Source organism: Mytilus trossulus, chromosome 11 (genome assembly GCF_036588685.1).
Source record: "Mytilus trossulus isolate FHL-02 chromosome 11, PNRI_Mtr1.1.1.hap1, whole genome shotgun sequence".
Classification (NCBI taxonomy): Eukaryota; Metazoa; Mollusca; class Bivalvia; order Mytilida; family Mytilidae; genus Mytilus; species Mytilus trossulus.
Window position 1 is genome coordinate 56,290,013 of NC_086383.1, and position 26,702 is coordinate 56,316,714.

Here is a 26,702-nt window from a genome sequence, read left to right on the forward strand (position 1 = left end):
TTTGATTTAACCAATATAATCATGAAAAGATAATTGATATTTTAGTGACTGTTTTTGATTGTTTCCCAACCACTACTCCAATCAACGATTGTGTAGTGGTCAATTTATGTTTCTTCAGCACTTAAAAGTCTTTGATCCAGTCGAATTATTAACTATGTTCACCTGCTGGTGAAAAAAACGCTATGAAAATTAATTAATTAAATTAATTATGCAAACATACCGAGCTCCAAGGAAAATTTATAACGACAATTCATTTATCAAATGGCAAAATCAAAAGCTCAAACACATCAAACGAATGATAAACAAGAGTAATTCATATTCCTGACTTGGTACAGATATTTTCGTATGTTACCTGGTTTAATAGCTAGATTAATCTCTCACTTGTATAAAAGCTTAGCAAAAGATATGGAAAAGTCGTGTATCTGCAACATATGAAACAGGTTTGATTATTCTTTATAGATGTCAGAATAGGTGAGGTTGATGCATCTGAAGCTAAATTCTATATTTCTGATCTTCAGAGAGTTGATAATCAAATAATTTTTTGATATTAACATGTTTTAAGATAAAAGGTTTACATTTCAATATAGTTTTCTTTTCTTCAATTATACGTAATTTTTATGTTACAGTGCGTACTATTGCTAAAATCTATCCGAAAACACAATGCAAATTGATCAATAAATAACATGCAACTGTAACTTCCACATGAAGAAAACTCTTGCGGAATAATTGTTGCTTACCAATATAAAGTTTAACATTAATATATTATTATAGATCTATGAATTGAAAGGATTTGAGAAAAGCTACATGGAAAAGATTTTCAGTGAACGAATTAATGCATAATATGCTATAGCCATTAAACATGTTAAAGGTTAATTTTTTTAAATGCACCTGCTTCCTGATTCACTGCGTTTAATGACATTTTCTATAAGTACAAATTATTCATTCGTTAATTTTCAAACCAAACTGGATAAAACTCATTTATGTTGGTCTCATACTGGTAATTGGTTATTTTTAAACAGATTGAGTGCTGAAAAAGGTAAGCGCCGGTGAATTACAGCTCTCGAGATAAAAAGTGATGCCCTACAATATATTCATTCTAGTGTAGAAGATGTTTAGTCCAGCAATAGAGTCCACCGTTGAACAAGAAATATCTTAGAATGCTGCTGTAAAATATAGCGCTTACCATTATCAAATATTTTCAGAGTGTAAGGTAACAATACACAGTCAGAAAAACAACTTTAAATTGACAATAAAAAGATTTAAACACCCTCTTTTCCTTCCTTTCTAACAAATAAGGTTTAATTTTTGTGTTATGCATGTGTATATCTTTAGAAACAGAATCTTCCAAAGATTTCATTTAATGAAATATTATCTCTTTTTGGTGTAGCCATGGCAAAATCTGTATTTATTTGGAACAAAATATTGCAAAAAAAAGGATGAACATGTCACAAAAGTCTCAAAAATTTGGTCCAAAGGAAAATTGCAAGTAATTACAGTGATACCTTTCTTGAAACCATATGTATATACCTATCAAGCAGTCCCAAAAAAACATGCATTTCTGCTCGTTTTTCCATAAAATTGAATAGAAGAGATCGAGCGTCAAAGCCTTGTTGATAAACACTACAATAATTTATATGGGCAGTACGGATAGGAAAATACGGACTGTCAAACACAGAAATGGCCTATAAAACATGCTAAAAACTATCTAAATGTTCATATAAACCCACTAAGAAGGTTATATTATTCTTCAATAATCTAAAAGTCATTTTTTTGTACAAAAACTTTCATATTTAAAAAAATCAACATGGCCATAATGTGAAACTAAACTTCTAACGGTGTATTGCTACCTATCATGCAAAGTAAAGCACTGTTCAAAGACATATCTCTGAAGCACCTGCATACGGGGCATATATCTCCCAATTAATACGATATTCCCGTGTTTGCATTTCCTGTCATGATTTTCTTGATAGAGGGTTGCTGCTCACACGCTATTAAACTAAGAGTTCAAAATGGTGAAGTTGAAATAATCCCTTCGTAAATTTTACGGACGCCATCACGAGTTGGTTGACCGTTATGGATTAACCGTTTCACAAATGATATCAGTTATGTTTCTTACGTCGTAACTACAATCCCCTAACCTTTCATGAATGTGACCTACCGAATTAGATTATTTACCAGCTTTGTTATCACATAAGGTAGCACTCCACAGTTAGGTGTGTAGTTTCGCATTTTTTCCCCTGTGGATTTTTCAAATATGAGAGCTAGTGTGCAATAAAATTCATTTTTGGATAGCTGAGTATTAAAATAGCCTTTGTATTGGGTTTATATGAACTTCAAGGTTATGTTATGTATGTAATATAGGCTGTTTTCTGTATGACAGTCCGTATTTGCATGTCCATACCATACATTGGTCCGGCAATTATTGCAATGTTTTTTTCCAACTTTTTATCGCACGAACTTTGTGATTGGATTTTACGAAAAAATGAGGCGAAAGACACCCATTTTTTATTTGATCACTAGGAAGATTTTTAAGAAAACAGTTTCTAAAAAGGCATCACTCAAAGGCATTGAAATTCTAGTTTGATCCAAATTTTGGGGGGATATATGACATGTTCACCCCCCCCCTTTTTACAATATTTTATGGTAAATAAATGCAGAATGTTGCCATGGATACACATAAAAGGAATTAATTTTCATCCTTTTAACTTTTGAAAATTGAATCTATGGAAGATACTGATTACATACATATGCACATGTACAACAAAAACAGTTAGATTAACGTATTAGAAATCCAGGAATAGGAGATGATAAAACATTTTGGGGCTCATTTTTAATTTTATTTTCTAACTGTGGAGTGCTACCTGAGCAACACGACGGGTGCCACATATGGAGCAGGATCTGCTTACCCTTTCGGAGCACGTGTGATCACCCCTAGTTTTTGGTGGGGTTCGTGTTGCTTATTCTATAGTTTTCTATGTTGTGTCATGTGTACTACTATTTGTCTGTTTTTTTTAATTTTTAGCCATGGCGTTGTCAGTTTATTTTCAATTTATGAGTTTGACTGTCCCTTTGGTATCTTTTGTCCCTCTTTTAAAGTCCTTGATGTGAAAACACTAACACCTGAGTTAAATATCAAGAGCTGATAATATATGAGCTTCAGATTTCAGCGTCCGCTGTGATGATTTTTAAATTTGATATTGATGATATAAATTATATTTTGTCAAGCTCAAGAGATGTCCAATTGGCGTTAAATATACAAATTACAATGCGAGAGATAGAAGTACAGTGTCAGGATGTGGTCCAGCGTAAAAGCTGTAAATTCAGGCGCTGAAGATGTAAAGTCTGGAACTGAAGATTTAAATTCCGGCGCTGAAGATGCAAATTCAAGCATAGAGTATGTTAAGTTCAGTACTGTAGATATAAAGTAAAAGTAATGCGCTAAAGATATTTGCTCTAGCAATGCTTACATAAAATAATGCGCTAAAATATTCAAATTCTGTATTGGATAGATATAAAATCCACTGCAGTGCTGCATATACACTGGTCAAGTGACACAAATATAAACACAAGTGCTGATAAAGTCTTACGTTGGAGATATAAACTCTAGTTAAGTACTTTTATGTATCTATTTTTTATTTCAATAAAAAAAAAATGGATTTTTTTTCTGTCTAAATTTTGGAGTACCGAATGTGTACAAGACTGATGGTCGGTGCAACGAGTATTAACAAACCGATGAAGACGAAGTTATTGATTATTAGTATTTTCAAACCCTTCCTGTGATGTAAATCTATTTACCGTGGTTTCTTTTAAGGTGATAAAATAGTTTATTCTTTTTAATAATGAATAAAATATTATCCATTGCTACTCCTTCATTGAAAACTTGTCCCGATTGGACTGCGTTTTAATCAATACTATAAATCAATATCTATGAACGTCGTTCAGTTTTGAATACATATTGGATAAGCAAGCAGCCTTTTGTGATTTATAAGTATAGCATTCCTAAAAAGTAAAATCACAAAAATACTGAAATCAGAGGAAAATCCAATAATATAATGATCCTGAAATTGGACATACTATATATTAACTTTGTTTTATCCGTATATGCAGGTACGTAAACATACTTTGATAAAATGATTTGCTTTTAGGATTGTAACTAAAGATCTTTTATATATCCTGAATGAATTTTTTTACACTAAATGGAAGAATTAATATATGATTAAGTTGAATAAACTCTAAGTACCGTCAATCGTCAAAGTCCGGTTTTCTCCACTGTAATCGACAAATAAGTCCTTCATTTTATCTTAAAATCGTGTTTTCGTTTCACTGTTTTCATCAAAGGAACATAAATAATCCTTGAAATGTTTAAAGGGGGGGGGAGGGAATTAATGTTGGTCATCATGTCGAAGTATTTGATTTAAACCTTTAAAGGATTGAAAAATGTAAAGTAATTAAAGTTTGAAATTCTGTTACATGTCTAAGTTATTGTCCAATGTCAGATATTAATATAAGTTATCAAAAGTACCAGGATTATAATTAAATACGCTTTGAGGACCCAAAAATCCTTAAAAGTTTTGCCAAATACGGCTAAGGTAATCTACTCCTGGGGTAAGAAAATCCTTAGTTTTTCGAAAAATTCAAAGTTTAGTAAACAGAAAATTTATAAAAATGACCATATAATTGATATTCATGTCAACACCGAAGTGCTGACTTCTGGGCTAGTGAAACCCTCGGGGACGAAACGTCCAACAGCAGTATCATCGACCCAGTGGTGTAAATAGTTATCAAAAGTACCAGGATTATAATTTAATACGCCAGACGCGCGTTTTGTTTACATAAGACTCATCAGTGACGCTCAGATCAAAATAGCTAAGAAGCCAAACAAATACAAAGTTGAAGAGCATTGAAGATCCAAAAATCCAAAAGTTGTGCCAAATACGGCTAAGGTAATCTACTCCTGGGGTAAGAAAATCCTTAGTTTTTCGAAAAATTCAAAGTTTAGTAAACAGAAAATTTATAAAAATGACCATATAATTGATATTCATGTCAACACCGAAGTGCTGACTACTGAGCTGGTGATACCCTCGGGGACGAAACGTCCACTAGCAGTGGCATCGACCCAGTGGTGTTAATAGTTATCAAAAGTACCAGGATTATAATTTAATACTCCAGACCAAATATTTCATGATTATTTGATTATTCGATAATCTAGAACTGTGTTTTGATTATTTATTTATCTTTTTTTTGAATAATTATCATGTGATTTTATTGGAAACAACTTTGTGATTGTGATTACTTGGACACCACCATGAGTTGCCTTACTATTTGTGTACAAGGGGTTTGGAAATGAATCTTCTGGAAAGAATTACGTAACAAAATAATTTGGCCCAAGACACAATATATATAACAGAGAATATTGAATATCCTGGCCCACAAATGCAATTTATTTCTTTAAAGCATCGAACGAAAGCTCGTAAATATTCTGTCAAAAAAGAAATTCCTTCACAGAAATACCATCAAGCAGATAGTTTGAAAAGCATAAATTATTAAACAATTAAAAGTATGACAACGGAAGAGGTATAAACATAAAATCTTAAATTAAGTATTGTTAGATCTTCTCTTTGATAGTTAATGAACTAGAACAGACGGAATGTTTCCTTTTAATCAGACATCATTTGCCCGTAGTAATTTGTGTATAATATATTTTTTTTCTTCTAGACATCAATATTACTACGGAATATACGCTAGAGAAATCCCTACACCAACAAGGAATGGACATTCACAATTCAACGTCAATATATCTAAAAGTGAAAAACAATGGAACAGCGTGGATTTCTCTACAGGAGAATAGTTCTAGTACAAATTATGAAGTGTACAAAGTGTTTCTTAGACTAGACCATATTACAATAAACAACAAATTGGAAAAGCAATATACCAGTGTCACCTGGTCAGAACTCCAATGCAACTGTTACGTATCTTTATGGGTTTCATGGATTGGTGGAACCATCGAAGTGGGAGAAGGTTCTGAGATTGGAACTAACAAACTCATCCATTTACCTATAAATGATAGCATTTTTGTAACTGACATCTTAATAAGGTCCTATACTACAGCATACTGGCTATTTGATTTTCTGGAAAACGCAACCTCAGGTAAATTAATATACTCATAGTCAAACTTGGAAAAACTATAAGTCGTTTCCTAACGGTTTAATCTCTATATAAAGATAAGTACATGTCATTTGATCGCTAATGGGACAAATATCCACTAAAACGTTCAATTAGTGTAGATGTAGGCAATTGAAGCAACTGTTCAACAATGAAAAATATCCATAACATTGTATTACCGATATGAAAAGTATGAAACAATTTAAGGAAGAAACCCAATTGAGTTTTTATAACAAAACAATTTACGAATAGCAAATGAGACAGGCACGTACAACGACAACCACTGCACTACAGGCACATTAATTTGGACACAAATATAAGTACTTTAAACATGTTTGTGAGTGTAAAGATTAACAAGAAACACAAATACAGAGAGAACATGGAAGGGTATATTTCTAAATCACTGAAAACAAAATCAAACACCACGTATAGATCTGAAAGTACTCACAGTTCCTGACAGCTTATTCATAACCAATAAAAAGTAATGAAAAAATCAAAAATTTCAAAACTAACGTTTTTGAATCGTGCTGTTTTGAATATCAAAATATTGAGGAACAGATATAAATTATTTATTTTGTACCTTTAATTAAGTATTGCAGCAGCCAATATTTTCACCGACAAAATATGGATTCAAATGACTATATCGCAGTTCTTGCAACTGAATGTAGTAAAGTCTTAAGTTTACAGTTTAATCCCATTGTAGCTCGTACAACTGATGGTACAGATGGGGTATCAGGGATTGATCCGGGAACAATAAACAAAACCGAAACAACTTTACCAGGATTTGTTTCAACGACAACAGGCAAAATAGAAACAACGACATCAGGACTTGATCTGACATTAACAAACACAACAGAAACAGCTACATCAGGATTTAGCCCTTCATCAATAAACACAACAGAAACAACTACACCCGGATTTTATCCGACATATATAAACACAACAGCATCAAGAACACCAGGATTATATCTGACATCGACAAATACCACAGAAACAACAACACCAGGATTTGTTCCTACAACAATAAGCGAAACCGAGACAACAACACAAGAATTCGCTCCGATATCAATAGACATGGTCACAGCAACAACATCCGGAACAACAAAAAGTATTGAAACAACATCAACAACAACATCATGTATATGTCCATGTTATAACTCCACCTTGACCGATGATGTACTTATAACAAAGATTGCATTATTAAGATCAGAGTTGTTTGTGGATCCGAAACTAACAAGCAAGTACAAGCGATCACTTATATCAGCGGCAGATCATAGGGCATCATCAATGTACATCGGCACCTTCGGTATTGTTGTTTTAGTGGTTATTTGCACCTTGATAGTTTTGATGGACCTTCAACACTGTGCTCGCTTTATATTTCAAAAAAAGAAATAATAATTCAGCACTTTTAAAAACTTTGATTCATTATCAAAACTTATTTCACTGTTTTTGGCATCAATGCCAGATGATTCAGCAACATAAAGACACCATTATATTTGATATATTTGTATTTTTGGTATTTGATTTAACCAATATCATGAAGAGATAATTGATATTTTAGTGACTGTTTGTGATTGTTTCCAAATCCCTCCTCCGATCAACGATTGTGTAGTCGTCAATTTATGTTTCTTCAGTACTTAAAAGTCTTGGATCCAGTCGAGTTATAAACTATGGTCACCTGCTGGTGAAAAAAAAACCGCTATGAAAATTAATGAGGCAAGCATACTGAGCTCCAATGAAAATTTATAACGACAATTCATTTATCAAATGGCAAAATCAAAAGCTCAAACACATCAAACGAGGGGAAAACAAGTGTCATTCATATTATGACTTGGTACAGATATTTTCGTATGTAACCTGGTTTAATAGCTAGATTGTATAAAAGTAGCATAGCCTTCCATTTTAGCAAAAGATAGGAAAAAGTCGTGCATCTGCAACATATGAAACAGGTTTGATTATCATTTATAGATGTCAGAATAGGTGAGGTTGATGCATCTGAAGCTAAATTTTATATTTCTGATCTTCAGAGAGTTGATAATCAAATCAATTTTTGATATTAACATGTTTTAATATAAATAAAAGGTTGACATTTCAATATAGTTTTCTTTTCTTCAAGTATACGATATTTTTATGTTACAGTACGTACTATTGCTAAAATCTATCCAAAAACACAATGCAAATTTATCAATGCATAACACCAGCGGAAACGTTTAAATCCAACATGCATCAGACTGTAACTTCCTCATGAAGAAAACTCTTGCGGAATAATTGTTGCTTACCAATATAAAGTTGAACATTAATATATTATTATAGATCTGTGAATTGAAAGGAATCGAGAAAAGCTACATGGAAAAGATTTTCAGTGAACGAATTAATGCATAATATGCTATAGCCATTAAACATGTTACAGGTTATTTTTTGTAAATGCACCTGCTTCCAGATTCACCGCGTTTGATGACCTTTTCTTTAAGTACAAATTATTCAGTCGTTAATTTTCAAACCATACTGGATAAAACTCATTTATGTTGGTCTCATACTGGTAATTGGTAATCTTTAAACAGATTTAGTGCTATAAAAGGTAAGCGCCGGTGAATTAAAGCTCTCGAGATAAAAAGTGATGCCCTACAATATATTTATTCTAGTGTATAAGATGTTTAGTCCAGCAATAGAGTCCACCGTTGAACAAAAAATATCGTAGGATGCTGCTGTAAAATATAGCGTTTACCATTATCAAATATTTTTAGAGCTCAAGGGAACAATACACAGTTAGAAAAAAAACTTTAAATTGAAAATAAAAAGGTTTAAACACCTTCTTTTCCATCCTTTCTAACAAATAAGGATTTATTTTTGTGTTATGCGTGTGTATATCTTTAGAAAGAGAATCTTCCAAAGATTTGATTTAATGAAAAAGTATCTCTTTTTGGTGTTGCCATGGCAAAAATCTGCATTTATTATGAACAAAATATTGCAAAAAAAGGAGGTCAACATGTCACAAAAGTCTCAAAAATATGGTCCAAAGGAGAATTACAAGTAATTACAGTGATACCTTTCCTGAAACCATATGTATATACCTATCAAGAGGTCACAAAAAAACATGCATTTCTGCTCGTTTTTCCATAAAATTGAATATAAGAGATCAAGCGTCAAAGCCTTGTTGATAAATACTACAATAATTTATTGACCTATGGGCAGTACGGATAGGAAAATACATTCTGTCAAACATTTAAATGGCATATAAAACATGCTAAAAACAATTTAAATGTTCATATAAACTCACTAAGAAGGTTAAATTATTCTTCAATTATCTTAAAATCATTTTTTTTACAAAAACTTTCATATTTAAAAAAATCAACATGGCCATAATGCGAAACTAAACTTCTAACTGTGTATTGCTACCTAACATGCAAAGTAAAGCACTGTTCAAAGACATATCACAATATGATATTCCTGTGCTTGCATTTCCTGTCATGGTTTTCTTGATAGAGGGTTGCTGCTCACACGCTATTAAACCAAGAGTTCCAAACGGTGAAGTTGAAATATTCCCTTCGTAAATTCTACGGACGCCATCACGAGTTGGTTTACTGTTATGGATTAACCGTTTTACAAATGATATCAGTTATGTTCCTTACGTCGTAACTACAAACCCCTTACCTTTCATGAATGTGACCTACCGAATTAGATTATTTACCGGCTTTTTTTATCACATAAGCAACACGACGGGTGCCACATGTGGAGCAGGATCTGCTTACCCTTTCATAACACCTGTGATCACCTCTAGTTTTTGGTGGGGTTCGTGTTGCTTATTCTTTAGTTTTTTATGTTGTGTCATGTGTACTACTATTTGTCTGTTAGGTTTTTTTCATTTTTAGCCATGGCGTTGTCACCATATTTTCGATTTATGAGTTTGACTGTCCCTTGAGTATCTTTTGTCCCTCTTTTAAAGTTCCTGATGTGAAAACACCTGAGTTCAATATCAAGAGCTGATAATATATGAAGCCATGAGCTACAGATTTCAGCGTCCGCTGTGATGATTTTAAAATTTGATATTGTTGATGTAAATTATATTTTGTCAAGCTCAAGAGATGTCCAATTGGCGTTAAATATACATATTACAATGCGAGAGATAGAAGTACAGTGTCAGGATGTGGTCCAGCGTAAAAGCTGTAAATTCAGGCGCTGAAGATGTAAAGTCTGGCACTGAAGATGTAAACTCAAGTATAGAGTATGTTAACTTCAGTACTGTAGATAAAAGGTAAAAGTAATGCGCGGAAGATATTTGCTCTAGCAATGCTTATATAAAATAATGCGCTAAAAAATTTAAATTCCGTATTGGATAGACATAAAGTCCACTGCAGTGCTACATATACACAGGTCAAGTGACATAAATATAAACACAAGTGCTATAAAGTCTTACGTTGGAGATATAAACTCTAGTTAAGTACTTTTATGTGTCTTTTTTTATTTCAATCAATAAAAAAAAATGATAAGGATTTTTTTTCTGTCTAAATTTTAGAGTACCGAATGCGTACAAGACTGATGATCTGTGCAACGAGTATAACCAAACCGATAAAGACGAAGTTGTTGATTATTAGTATTTGCAAACCCTTCCTGTGATGTCAATCTATTTACCGTGGTTTCTTTTAAGGTGATAAAATAGTTATTCTTTTTAATAATGAATAACATATTATCCATTGCTCCTCTTTCATTGAAAACTTGTCCCGATTGGACTGCGTTTTAATCAATATCATAAATCAATATCTGTAAACGTCGTTCAGGTTTGAATACGTATTGGATAAGCAAGCAGCTTTTTGTGATTTATAAGTATAGCATTCCTAAAAAGTAAAATCACAAAAATACTGAAATCAGAGGAAAATATAATAACATGATGATCCTGAAATTGAACATACTATATATTAACTTTGTTTTATCCGTATATTCAGGTACGTAAACATATTTTGAAATAATTATTTGCTTTACGGATTGTAAATAAAGATGTAAATCTCGTCTTTTGTATATCCTGAATGAATTTTTTGACACTAAATAAAAGTATAAATATATGATTAAGTTGAAAAAAACTCTCAGTACCGTCAATCGTCAAACGTCAGGTTTTCTCTACTGTTATCGTCAAATAAGTCCTTCATGTTATCTTAAAATCGTGTTTTTGATACACTGTTTTCATCAAAGGAACATCAATAATCCTTAAAATGTTTCAAGGGCGGCGCAAATCTAATATTGATCATCATGTAGAAGTATTTGATTTAGACCTTTAATCGTAATGTTGTTTTTTGTTAGGATTGAAAGATTTAAAGTAATCAAAGTTTGAAATCCTGTTACATAGATATAGGAAGATGTGGTGTGAGTGCCAATGAGACAACTCTCCATCAAAATAACAATTTAAAAAGTAAACCATTATAGGTTAAAGTACGGCCTTCAACACGTAGCCTTGGCTCACACCGAACAGTAAGCTATAAAGGGCCCCAAAAATACTAGTGTAAAACCATTCAAACGGGAAAACCAACGGTCTAATGTCTACATGTCTACGTATTTGTCAAATGTCAGATATTAATATGCAGTATTATGCCTTGGCTTGAAAAAAAGTAACTTTCTAGTGGGTATTATAAAAGTACCATGCTGGTCTAGCTGGTGACTATTGAGCCTCTTCCTTTTTTTTTTATTGTTAATTACTTGACAGTTGTTATAGTGGTTATGTTATTACCAGACCAAATATTTCATGATTATTTGATAATTCGATAATCTAGAACTGGATTTTTGATTAATTTTTTTTTCTAAATAATTATCATGTGATTTTATTGGAAACAACTTTGTGATTGTGATTACTTGGACACCACTATGAGTTGCCTTACTATTTGTGTACAAGGGGTTAGGAAATGAATCTTCTGGAAAGAATTACGAAAACAAAATAATTTGGCCAAAGACACGATATATATAACAGAGAATATTGAATATCCTTGCCCACAAATGCAGATTAATTCTTTTAAGTATAGAACGAAAGCTCGTAAATATTCTGTCAAAAAAGAAATTCCGTCACAGAAATACAATTTAGCAGATAGTTTGAAAAGCATAAATTATTAAACAATTAAAAGTCTGACAACCGAAGAGGTATAAACATAAAATCTTAAATTAAGTATTGTTAGATTTTCTCTTTGATAGTTAATGAACTAGAAATTCACTGACGGAATGTTTCCATTTAATCAGACATCATTTGCCCGTGGTAATTTGTGTATAATCTATTATATATTTTTTTTCCTTCTAGATATCAATATTACTACGGAAAATATGGTAAGGAAATCCCTACACCAACAAGGAATGGACATTCAAAATTCAACGTCAATATATTTAAAGGTGAAGACCAGTGGAACAGCGTCGATTGCTCTGCAGGCGAATAATTCTAGGACAAATTATGAAGTGTACAAAGTGTTTCTTAGACAAGACCATATTTTAATAAGCAACAAATTGGAAAAGCAACATACCAATGTCACCTGGTCAGAACTCCAATGTAACTGTTACGTATCTTTATGGGTTTCATGGATTGGTGGAACCATCGAAGTGGGAGAAGATTCTGAGATTGGAACTAACAGGTTCACCGGTCTACCTATAAATGATAGCATCGCTGTTACTGACATTTTGATAAAGTCCTATACTACACCATACTGGCTATTTGATTTTCTTGAAAACTCAACCTCAGGTAAATTAATATACTCATGATCAAACTCGGAAAGACTATAACTTAAAGTTGTTTCCTAACGTTTTAATCTCGATATAAGTACATGTCATTTGATCGCTAATGAGACAAATAGCCACTAAAACGTTCAATTAGTGTAGATGTAGGCAATTGAAGCAACTGTTCAACAATGAAAAATATCCATAACATTGTATTACCGATATGAAAAGTATGAAACAATTTAATGAAGAAACCAAATTGAGTTTTTATAACAAAACAATTTACGAATAGCAAATGAGACAGACACGTACAACGACAACCACTGCACTACAGGCTCATTAATTTGGACACAAAGATAAGGACTTTAAACATGTTTGTGAGTGTAAAGATTAACAAGAAACACAAATATAGAGAGGAAATGGAAGGGTATATTTCTAAATCACTAAAAACAAAAACAAACACCACGTATAGATCTGAAAGTACTCACAGTTCCTGCCAGCTTATGCATAACCAATAACATGTAAGGAAAAAAATCAAAAATTTCAAAACTAATGTTTTTGAATCGTGCTGTTTTGAATATCAAAATATTGAGGAACATATATAAATTATTTATTGTGTGCCTTTAATGAAATATTGCAGCAGCCAATATTTTCACCGACAAAATATCGATTCAAATGACTATATCGCAGTTCTTGCAACTGAATGTAGTAAAGTATTAAGTTTACAGTTAAATCCTATTGTAGCTCGTACAACTGATGGTACAAATGGGGCCTCAGGGATTGATCCGGACACAATAAACAAAACCGAAACAACTTTACCAGGATTTGTTTCAACGACAATAGGCAAAATAGAAACAACAACATCAGGATTTGATCCGACTTCAATAAATATAGAAGAAACAACTGCATCCAGATTAAGCCCTTCATCAATAAACACAACAGAAACAACTACACCCGGATCTTATCCGACATCTATATAACAACAGCATCAAGAACACCAGGATTATATCTGACATCGACATATACCACAGAAACAACAACACCAGGATTTGTTCCTACAACAATAAGCGAAACCGAAACAACAACACCAGAATTTGCTCCGATATCAAAAGACATGGTCACAGCAACAACATCCGGAACAACAAAATGTATTGAAACAACATCAACAACAACATCATGTATATGTCTATGTAATAACTCCACCTTGACCGAGGATGAACTTATAACAAAGATTGCATTATTAAGATCAGAGTTGTTTGTGGATCCGAAACTAACAAGCAAGTACAAGCGATCACTTACATCAGCATCAGATGATAGGCCATCCTCGAAGTACATCGGCACCTTTGGTATTGTTGTTTTAGTGGTTATTTGCAGTTTGGTAGTTCTGATGGACTTTCAACACTATGCTCCCGATATGTTTAAAAAAAAGAAATAATAATTCAGCACTAGTAAAAACTTTAATTCATGCCCTTATAGATTCATTTTAAAACTTATTTCGATGTTTTTGGCATCAATGTCAGAAGATTAAGCAACAGAAAGACAACTTTATATTTGATAAATTTGTATTTTTGCATTTAATTTAACCAATAACATAAAAAGGATCATTGATATTTCAGTGACTGTTTGTGATTGTTTACTTTTCGGAGCTTATTTTTTAATATGTTTGTGTTTATTTTTGTGTTATTGAAGAATTAATATTGGTTTTTGTTGATTTGTTGTGTTTTTTTGTTGTTGTCTGTTCGTGTGATTTGCTAACATTGATATAAACGACAAAATTTGGAATTGTATGAATGGCAATCACAGGATAAGTAACCTTTTGTTAATAGTTCGTACATTGTCTTAACAATAGTAACAATACAGTTGGTGCTTAAAAATGTAACCGGTTATTGACAATTTAGCTCAACCTTTGGTTAAAAACTTGACAGACAATTTGCCTTAATTAGAATAGGCTAGAACATGTACAATTTTATCATACAATTAGCCATACAATAAGTTGGGATATTGGCAGACAGTTATTCTCCATTTAATCAAAATATAGGGAGAACTCGAGCATCTGCACTTTTGAGGTTGTCACATATAAAACTTGTTTGATTATCATTTATAGATATCAGAATAGGTGAGGTTGGTGCATCTGAAGCTAAATTTTATATTTCTGTTTCAGAGAGTTGATAATCAAATCAATTTTCGATATTAACATGTTTTAATATAATAAAAGGTTTACATTACAATATAGTTTTTTTTTCTTCAAATATACGTCAGTACAGACTATTGCTTAAACCTTTCCGAAAACACAATGCAAATTTATCAAATGAATAACACTCGCAGAAACTTTTAAAACTAACATGCATCAAACTGTAACTTCCACGTGAATTTACAGATCAAACATTGTTGGATTGATGTTTAGACGAGTTGAAAAATACGTTCAAACCTATGATTGCGTTGGATAAAATTTACATATATAATATAAATATGGCAGCAACAATTAGAAAGTTTTTGTCATATAAAATTTAGGAGAATATACGAATAAAATATAGTCGCAACCAGATGAAGCAAAAATGGAAAAGATTTTCAGTGAACGAATAAATGCATATAATGCAATAGCCAATAAAGGTTAATTTGTTAAATGCACCTGCTTCCGGATTCAACGCGTGTAATGACATTTTATATAAGTTCAAATCATTTTTTAACCATACTAAAAAAGTCTCATACTGATAACTGGTCATTTTAAACAGATTAAGTACTGAAAAAGATAATCGTCGGTTAATTAAAACTCTCGAGATAAAACGCGCCGATCCACAATATATTTATTCTAGCGTAGAAAATGTTTAGTCTAGCAATTAAGTCCACCGTTGAACAAGAAATATCTTACGATGCTGCTATACAATATAGCACTTGTCATTATCAAACCTTCAGAGATGTAAAGTAAAGAAAGCACTGAAGATATCAATTACAGTGAGAAGTAAACACTGGCACCAGCGAGTGCAAAAATCAACTACTTCATGTTGCGAGTTAATTGTCAATTTGCCGTTTTTAAGAGCAAATACAATGTACCGCTGTGCCCATTACTATTTGAAAGGCACCAGACGAATGTATGTAAGAATAACACTGTAAACTTACTGATATATAATTCATGACCATATGTACATGGTCCAAATACTCATATGATCCAGGACATATATAAATAACTTCTGGTTTGTTTGTTGTAGATTCATACGCACCCAGGCATATGGTCTTAATTTTGATCTAGATTATTTATCAAATTCAATCTTAAGCCACAAAAGTCAATTTGTGCCAGTACAAAAATCAAAATTCAAAACGTATTTATCTTATTCATTAAATATATAATAGTATTGAATTAACCTATTCCTTTCGGGTCATTGTAATAAGCTATTCCGTTTGGATAATTATATTATAACGATTGTATTATATTTTCTGTTCGGATCATTACAATAAGCTTTATTTCGTTCGGGCCATTGTAATAAGTTTTTTTTCGTTCGGATCATTGTAGTTAACGTTTCTAGTCGGATTATTGCAGTTAGCTATTTCATTCAGTTCTTTTAAGTTAACTGCACGGTTCATCTTTTTCATTTTTCTTCCTCTTTAATCTTTTTTCATATTCCTTTTTCAGAAATTCATATTGCCTTTTCATAACTTCATAACTTGAATGAGAGAGTGACGTGATCCATGATTTCATCTCTGATTCCGAGCTTGCTTCGAGCAAGTATCGTCTACCTTCCGTACCAGTCGATGGCGAAATTTCGAAAACTAATCCTGAATAGTCCGCAGCTCTCTTTGCAATCACACCCTCAAGAATGATAACTCCGTGCGGTTTTTTGTCATTCATTTTCTCGAAATAAAATAACATATTTCTTTTCAGCACAAACCATCGTCTTAAAAAGTTTCCATTTTCACCTTTCTTCCATAAAAATCCTTGTCTTGTGATCGGTACTGTGATAGAGGCCGCAATATATGTCAAGATACCATCGTCAATTCTCATTTTGTAATAACCCGAATGATCCAGTCGTTATATTACGATAACTTCGATCACTCCTCAAGAAAAGTAGTGGATAGAGAGCGCTGAATTATTCGAGTTAATTTTGTAACAAAATTAACACTGATCTTTCATAGTTTACTAAATAAAATGCTTTATTTTTCTTTTGTATGTTAATTGTAAAACATCTGTGTTATATAAATATGTCCTATTTTGTAAATTGAGAATATTACATCCGCATACTTATTAAAAGGCAAACTTCCATGATCGGATTAACTTAAGCTGTGTTATTTTATTTTGATCTTGTGGTTAATAGATATATGGATTAAAATTGTATACGCCAGACTTTAAAAAAACTTATCACTGACGTTCGAATCGAATAAGTAAAAAAAAAAAAAAATCTGAATTTAAGTCTGAATGGGGTTAATAAAGACAGACAATATAAAAAAGAAGAGAAATAAACAAAACAAATAAAGAATAGAGAATAATGAAAAAACAGGTACATTATAAATCGTACGGTACTGGAAAAAGTTATGAATAAATATGAAAGGTGCATCAAGACATTTCCATCACTCTTAATTCATAAAACACCAAACGATTAAAGACAATAACAATCAAAACCAAGGAGTAGACAAAGACTCGTAAAACCAAAAGACATTTACATCAACAGTTATAAATAAAAATAAGAAACAACACAAACTCCACTAAAAACCGGGAGTAAAATCAGGTGCTCCGGAAGGGTAAGCATCTCCTGCACCTTATATAAAAAGATATATAACAATTGCGTCCATCTTGAATAATAATCATGAGACTGTATAATGGACTAGATTAGTTGAAACTAAAACAGGAAAAAGAAGCACTTTCGATGCTAATACAATTTACATTTCTGTATAAACCATTGCCGTGCTACGCTCTTATATCAGTGGCTGTACTGTAGAGACGTCTTGTCATGTAATGTTGTTATATTTATCATTGTAATAAAAGCACGAGGTTTCCACCATTTTTCTTAAAATGTCCTGTACCAATTTAGGAAAATGGCAGTTTTTATCTTATATTTCGTTTCTGTGTGTATTATATAGTCGTTTGTTTTTTTGTTGCACTTTAGTGATTCTGTCGTTCATTTGTTTTCCTCTTATAGCTGATGTGTTTCCCTATGTTTTAATTTGTATTCTCTCAATCGCTTTATGGCTTTCGAACAGCTTTATACTACTGTTGCCTTTATTTGTGAGTGTTTTTTAAAGCCAGCAAAATGTCAAGGCGTGAGGACGTTCTCGTGTTAGTCGTTCCCCGTTCAGCTGTGGCTGTCAATAAATTTCAACTCTTTCACATCGTCCTTCAATTTAATTGCATGTTATAGAAGATTGCCGGGTGTGTACATTTAGCTAGTGCAAACTTTTGGTATTATATTATGTATGTTTGTTTTGTTCACACATCGTTGTCAATTTGATGGAATTTGTAATCCGTTCGTTTGATGCGCTTGAGCTTTTCCTTTTGTCATTTGATTAGGGACTTTCTGTTTTGAAATTTCCTCATAGTAAATATTTTGTTAATTTTAAATTTTAGACCATGGTACATTTGTGGGCTCTACTAAACCCCCAATAGCATCACTGTGTCGTCTAACTAGGTCGTACTGACCATGAATGAAATAATTCAAACAAATTTGAAAAATCAATGAATCTATAAAGAAAACATCAACCACCACTATATCTCTGTGATAAAATACGTCTTCACCAATTTATAATAACTACTTATCCATGTGTCAGGAATTAAAGTTCACTGATATATTAAATGTCTCTGCTAGCAAAGTCATAGTTTGATTGGTTTTACTTCAGTACCAGTATTGTGCTATTTCGTTGCGGCTAGTTAAGGGACCGAACTTTGATAGGAAACCTGACAAACCTATCCAAGTAAGGTAGCACTCTAGTTAGAAAATAAAATTAAAAATGAACAACAAAATGTTTTATCATCTCCTATTCCTGGATTTCTAATACATTAACATAACTGTTTGTGTTGTACATGTGCATATGTATGTACTCCTTCCATAGATTTGATTTTCAAAAGTTAAAAGGGTGAAATTATAATTTCTTGGCATTTTGCATTTATTTACAATAAAAATAAAGTTAACGACTAAGGATGACGATGACGACGGACGACGGACACCAAGTGATGAGAAAAGCTCACTTGGCCCTTCGGGCCAGGTGAGCTAATAACACTTCATAAAGAGACCAAGTGACACCAAAAATAACCATATAGCATAAGTTAACTAGACATTTACCTGAAGCTTTGAATTAAAGTTGCTGAGGAAAACACAACAGAATTGTTTAACACACAGACCAACAGAGGTAAAGCCAGTATGCCAAAGTATAAATGTTTTAAAGACTTGTATGCAGATTTTGAAAAGTGCAAAATCAAAAGTTTACCTACATTAAAGAAAATTCTGAATGCATCGAAAGCGTCAAACATTGCTATATGTTTTCTGTGTTTTTAAGAGGATAGCATGAGATGGAATTTCAATAAAAAAAACTACATAAATAATAGTATTTTAATACATTTAAGTGATAACAATTTAATTATATATAATATAAATATATTTATATTAATATTTAACTTAAAAATACTGAAGACATACATACGAATGAAACACATTGGCCTTCTCAAAAAGAGTTCAAAATAAACAGCTAAACTTGAAAGTTCTTTTTGTTCTTTAGATATATATGTCCCCTAAAAGTTCTATGCATATCTTGTGCTTGACTGCTTTAAAACAGCTGAGCCTCAAAGTTCTTGTTTATTCTATTTATAATCATCCTGGTTACATAAAATAGCTGTCTGGTCTTAATTAGGAGCTACTAAATTCAGTTGAATGTGAGGGTGTATGTGGGGGAGAGTAAAAAGGTCAGATTCATTGGGGCAAAATTACTCAAACGTTCATTTGTGGTAGGGTATTTTGGAAGTACCTTCCCACACCTCCACTATCATTTAAACAGAATAGTCCTAAACTAGATGGCATATTTGTTAAACAGATTGCCAAATTATTGATGGCAATACTGGCAACAAAAGCATGTGATTGATTTGCCACTTTATTTCTTGTTATTTGTTAAAATTCTGTTGAACCAGTTTCTGCTCATTTTGCAAAGATATTGGTATAGGGAATAAATGTCAAAGTTTTATCTTGATTAATCAATAAACTCAAAAATACACTACTAAAAGAGATTTAACAAATAGTATTTATATGGAAAAAAGAAAAAGGAGGTAATAAAGAGTTTCAATGGTACAGGATTTCCTTTGACAAAAATTATATAAAAAAACTGAGCAAAATAATCCTTATAAGAAGCATACATCTACAATACTCAAACTCAATATATATATTTATCTCCCAACACCCCTATGTCCCCCCAAGACGCTGCAACTGTACACATAAAAACATAGTGATGAATCTGAATATTATAAACAGCCACCATGTTAGATATTCAGTGTGAAAAAATTTAATAACTATGAATTTTTCAACTTAAAAATGATAATATGACTTGTTTTGATTTTAAACCTCATTAGGCAGGACTAGTTACCAAAAATATACAGTAAACAACCATGTACATAAATGATATCCTTCGTCCAGATATACTCTAAACAGTGGCAGTTAAAACAGGAAAATCTAGAGTTATTCATTTTTTTTATTATAAATATAATAAAATGATAACAAAAACCCAGATTTTTTTTTTCTTCTATTCAATACTTGTCATTGCATGAAACACAATTGAATTTTAGTTTGCTGATTTACATCCTTCCCCTTTTATATAATCAAAGAATTTTGAAAAAAATATATGATATAATTCTTTTTATATTAAAAATGAATATGATCTTTTATTAACAATATGACTTTAATAGTATAATCTTCCACAAAAAGTCAAAGATTAAACACTGAAAATTTGGAACTTGTTTCTGATTTGTATTCATCTTTAAAAATTTCAAATTAATAATATATCAAATTCAGTTGTTTCATCCTAATGAAGTACATTTCATAAAATGATCTTGTAATTAAATTAACAAATTTCACATTTCGTTCATAACTTGATTAATTGCATCTATAGTTGGTTTTTTTAAATTTACATTTTAAAGTATACACCAAAATGAACACATAACATAAAACAACATCTGATATGCATGTATTTTGTACAGAAGTCTTGGTTTTTAAATAAATAAACATTAAATAGTTTGAAATATTATTTATATATCAAAGAAAAAATCACCATTACATAGGATAAACCTGAATTACCTATGAATTTCAATTTTTTACAATAAGCAATGTACAACATGGACAAAAAACGTCTAATTTTTAAATTTTATATTTAGGACCAGCCTATATTTCTAAATGTAATTAGGTCACAACATTAAATATAATCCCTATATCAGGGTACAATTTCAGTGAATTTCCACATTTAATTGTGAAATTATTTAATATCATGGGTACCAGTACACATTACTCAAAAATCATTCAATTACACAGGTACCAGTTTGCCAGTAAAAAAAACAAGTGTGTATTATGTAATCTTTTCTGTGATTGGTTAATTACATAAAAATTAATGAAAAAACAAACCAATCAGTATCAAGTATTTTTATGGTTTATCATAATTTTTATAATTTGAGGAAAAGTAGACTTTTTTAAAACACATAACATGTATATTCTTTGCCATCCAATTTCATCTCAGTACAACTGATTCAGAAAATATTTATTAAATAATACTTTGCAATAAGCTTTATTTTGAGCAAATTAATTTTTTTTCAGCAATAAACAAAGCTTGAGCACATTTTAGAGATTATTTGATATAAGCAATAATAAATTAAATACAGAATGATAACAATATTATTGTTAACAAGATAAGAAATGGTTTTATCAATTAAATCACAAGTGTAGCCCTTTTTTCTATCATGCTTAAAGTAACTGTTAAAGTGAACAACGTAATTTTTTTAGTGTTGATCTTGACCTAAGGGACATAACTCATAAAATTCATGATATCAACCATCTATGTTAATCTTTAGCCTAGATACAATCCACGTAACATATATCGATTTATTCTGTGTTACACAAATGCTTTAAAAAGCCCATTACAATCTTATTACAAATTTCAAGAGTTATCTCCGATGTAAACAACAAGAAATTAATTGTAGGGTTCATTTAAGTTTGAAAGCAAAAATCTACAAAGATAAAATATAATAGAAGAAAACTAAGCTTAAATAATGTCAAGAGTATGATGGTCAAGCAATTAAAGCTCTTTATGAGGGTCTTGATTTTGTTTACAATTTTATCTATTCTATATATTTTTTTCCATCATTCAGTAATCTCTATATTTTAGCATCTGAATATTCTATATTCTTTATCTTTTGTTCATTATTCAGTAATCTATATACATGATATAATTAATATCCTAATATATCCATGCTTTATCTTTTTAACCCTTTTCTCTTCTTTTGTTTCTTTGCCCATTAATCACTATTCTGTAACTCGATCAAGACCCTTATTTATGGTATATATATATACTACTTCCATGTTATGTCTACTTTACTAACTAAATCTTCATCATTTTATTGCACAATTACAAAATATGAATGGATTTGCAACATCTATAAAAATCACTAACTGTAATTGGCAGTTTAAAGCTTAAAAATAATAAAGCTATTATTTTGTGTTCACTATGTGAAAGAATTCAACTTCATCAGCACAATTAATTCAGTTGTATATAATTATATCTATTACTATTATAGGTATTCACTTATGTTTTAAAGAAAAATAATAACTGGCTATTCTTTTGTCAAAATAACCATTTTTTTTAATTATGAGTACAATTTTCTAATGTCAAAATTTTTTTTCACGCAAAAACTGTTTGGCAACACCCATCTTAATTCATAAATTTTGAATAAAAAAATTAAAATATAATTTTTTAAATGAACTTTTAGTTTGGTAGAAATTGCATGTTACGCTTAAATATTTTTGTTACAATAACTTATGTGAGTTCTCTTTTATTTTTAAATATAATTAATAATAATTGTTGCTTAATTTTTTTTACTCAGTTCCTTCCCAGTGTTTTAAGCAAACTGAACATAAGTATTAATAACATTAGCATTATTATTTGAAACAATGCTTATTTTCAACAAAAAAACAACCAAAAAATATCATCTAATTTTTATAACAAAAACAAGCTATCAATATAATGATTTAGAAATAAGTCATATGGACAAAGATACTTTATCAACATTATAACATTACACTATGAATATTAATTGGTAATTCAGAACGAAGTGTATAGTTCTTAATAAATTTTATACCTCAACCAGGGGTGAATGAGTAACACAAAATAACCATTACAATTGCTTTTCTGAAAATGCCATTTTCTAATTATGCCCTAAAATACAAAAAAAAAATGGATTTCTTTATGTTCCATCAATATAATGCTCTACTATATATGTTCTTGCTCATGTAAAAGCTGATCTTCACATTTTTGTAAAAAAAAATCTTTTTTCAACAATTTTTCCCATTTAAATGCATTTTAAATTAGTAAGAGAATCACATGTGATTTGAAGATAGACTGTGAAACTAATTAAGTTTGAAATTGAGTTATCTTAATACATTTTAAATACCAGATTTTGTTTTTGTATAAGTATCTAATTTTTGATAAAAGTTTCAGACTTACATAAATCTCTGAAAAATTTTTTATTTCATCAATAACCAGATCTAAAATTTAAAAAATAAGATTTTTGTCCTAAATTGAAATGTTACTTAAATAAAAAAAATTCAACACATATTTCAAACTTCAATTGACAGAGGAGAGGTATAAATTTGCGTAATATACAATTTCGGATTGTAAGATCTTTCCTTAATTACATGATTTACAGGTCCAATATGGATTGAAATGTCTTTCTTCGTGTGGATTCATATATTCTGCGGATTTACAGGTTCATTGTGGATTGAAATGTCTTTCGTCGTGTGGATTGATATGTTATGTGGATTTACACATCCATGGAATGTTGGCTGCCTTGTCTATAGTTTTCCAGATATAAATATAACAATAGCACTTTGTTATGCATTTGGTTTGAAATTTCTAAAGAAAATTTATTTTATGCTGCTACGGTTGTCCTCTGCCTTTAATAATCCATTCTGCATTAGGATTAACTTTATATAATGTCAACATATGTGTATTGTGGTCTAAACATCGTTCACCTGGAAAAAATAAGGGAGTATTAGTAATCTAATTGAAAAGTCTAGAGCATGTTGCACCTCAAAAACAATCTTGATCCTTTGATTATTTAGTTTGTTATGGAAGATCTTACAGTAACAACAAGATGAAGAGCTGCAATTCCTTTGATACATTTTCAGATATTTCAACAAATTTGTATTTGTACATCAATCCTATATATATATATATCTATCTTACTATCCTTTAATAACTAGGGGGAAAACATATGGTATTTTGTGAGGTTAAATTTATAGTTGTTCAGTTCAGTGTCATTTTGGTCTCTTGTGGAGAGTTCTCTCATTGGCAATCATACCACATCTTCTTTTTTTATATGTACTTTAATTCGAACATATAACTTTAAACTTCAACTGTCACCCACTTCAACCATGCAGTTATTGTCTTTATTTTACCATATATATTATTAGGAATAGATAACTCACCTATATTGCCACCCACTTCAAACAGGTGGGTATTGTCTTGAGCAAATTGTACATTACTTGGGTCCACAACAATTTTCCCACGACCAGATTTTTTACCAGCTGACAAGTGTTCCCTAGAAAGTTATACATTTCATGTTACTCAGTGATTAAAAATCTTACAAACAACAAGAAATGATAGCAAATCCCATTTATGAATTTTAAACGCACTGTCTGGCTTTTTATATACCTTCCATGTTCTGTGCTTATTTCTTTATATCTCAAGGACCAAATTTAATTAGATTCAAGTTTCCTGTAATTTGAAGGTGCTTTCAGGCTTTTTTTACCTGCTTAGATCTGTGTCCATTTTCTACTCTTTCAAGGACGATAAACAGTACTTGTCAATTTTTAACTTGACCTCCATTTTGGTTATCAGTGACAGCATATCAAAATATCAAAAGCTGTGATTGAACAGAAAATTGGTGGACTTTCGTGGATAGATGTCTCATTGGCAAACAATTAAACTACATCTCCTTATTTTAAATTGATATCCTTTTTAATCTTCTATCATATCCCCATGGATTTTTATGTGTACAGTTGTCACATTGGCAATTATACCAGATCTTCTTATTTTTAATTGATAGCCTTCTTAGTGTTCCAACCTACCCCCCACCCCCATGATTTTTTTTCGGTGTACAGTTGTCACATTAGTAGTCATATCCTTATTCTAAATCTATACCCTTTCTATTGTGTTATCCTCTCCCAAGTAATCTTTAAGTATGTACCTGTTTAGGTTTGTAGTTTTGCGGAATCTGTTGACGATATCTCCCGCCCTGACACCTGGATCAAGTCTAATAGCTACACAACTCTTGGTTAAATGTGGTGCCTGCACTCTTATAACTCCATCAACAAAATCACCCTGTTAACAAAGAAAGTATTCTATTAATAACAAAGTTCTTGGTTTATTTTGGTAGCAAATATCACTAATGAAATTGAAAATAAATTTCTTCTTATAATAACATCATAGTATTATGTGTTGACTAATGTTAAAGGTCAAATATATATAGGAAGATGTGGTGTGAGTGCCAATGAGACAACTCTCCATCCAATTAACAATTTAAAAAGTAAACCATTATAGGTTAAAGTACGGCCTTCAACACGGAGCCTTGGCTCACACCGAACAACAAGCTATAAAGGGCCCCAAAATTACTAGTGTAAAACCATTCAAACGGGAAAACCAACGGTCTAATCTATATAAACAAAAGACTGCATAAAAACATTTTTTTTTTAAATTTTGATCTTTTAAATGACATATTACATGTCATAACTTATTCTGTTTGTAATTTATGTTCGTACAAAATTATTGTATAATATGTAGACAAAATATACACATATTTCATATGTAATTAAATATTGTTTTTTGTAAATTTAATAATTTCAGAGTTAATATAATCTGTGTCATTTAAAATAAGATACTTGCTCTTCCAGAGCACCTGAGATCCCCCCTTGTTTATAGTGGGGTTAGTGCTCAGTCTTTAGTTTTCTATGTTAGTTTCTGTTTTAGCCATGTCGTTGTCAATATAAAAAAGAAGATGTGGTATTATTGCCAATGAGACAACTCTCCACAAGAGACCAAAATGGCACAGAATTTAACAACTATAGGTCACCGTACAGCCTTCAACAATGTGCAAAGCACATACCGCATAGTACGTTTAGTTTTAACTTTTAAGCCTGAAAGTCCCTTTTGAATCTTTTGGCTCTATTTAGATTTTAATGAAAATGGTTGAAAAAAAAAACATTATATTGATTTTTGACACTTTATCTACATGATCTAAGTATACTCCTTTATTCTTTTCCACTAAGGCTAAACCATGGCATAACTTAGTATGTTAAAGTATTTACTGCAGAATTATATCTATATAAGTGAACGAAACAAATAGATTACTAACCTCATGAAGAATTGGCTTTTTGTACAATTCTGCCCTATCATGTTTTTTACCAAGAAATTTCATCTTCTGTAGGAGAAAAAAATTAATTTAAAACTCAAATTTTTAATCATGAATCTTTTCGAGATTATTTCTGTCAGTCAAAATCATTAAGATACTTTGTGTCAAAGGAAAGTATAAATCCTGTTTCGTGCATTGAAATTCATTAAATTTTGTTGCACAAGAAATCTAATATTGAATTTAATAGATAATCAAATATTCAATAAAGTCAGACCTTCCC

General features: G+C 31.1%; 2 protein-coding genes across 3 annotated transcripts in view; both read right to left on the reverse strand.

The window, feature by feature from the left end:
• Positions 1–16,405: 16,405 nt before the first annotated feature.
• On the reverse strand, positions 16,406–16,840 carry LOC134690184 (sesquipedalian-1-like). Its single transcript, XM_063550161.1, has one exon. It carries the CDS (start codon positions 16,838–16,840, stop codon positions 16,406–16,408), a length of 435 nt encoding a protein of 144 aa, XP_063406231.1.
• Positions 16,841–21,457: 4,617 nt separating this feature from the next.
• LOC134691330 (rho GTPase-activating protein 18-like) overlaps positions 21,458–26,702 on the reverse strand; it is a 46,872-nt gene continuing 41,627 nt past the window's right edge. For both annotated transcript variants that reach the window (XM_063551785.1, XM_063551786.1), the window contains exons 15-18: positions 26,426–26,491; positions 25,262–25,395; positions 24,501–24,613; positions 21,458–24,044 (exon numbers count right to left, since the gene is read on the reverse strand). In XM_063551785.1, coding sequence (XP_063407855.1) covers positions 23,950–24,044; positions 24,501–24,613; positions 25,262–25,395; positions 26,426–26,491 — 408 coding nt within the window. In that variant the 3' untranslated portion in view covers positions 21,458–23,949. The remainder of the gene's footprint in view (positions 24,045–24,500; positions 24,614–25,261; positions 25,396–26,425; positions 26,492–26,702) is intronic.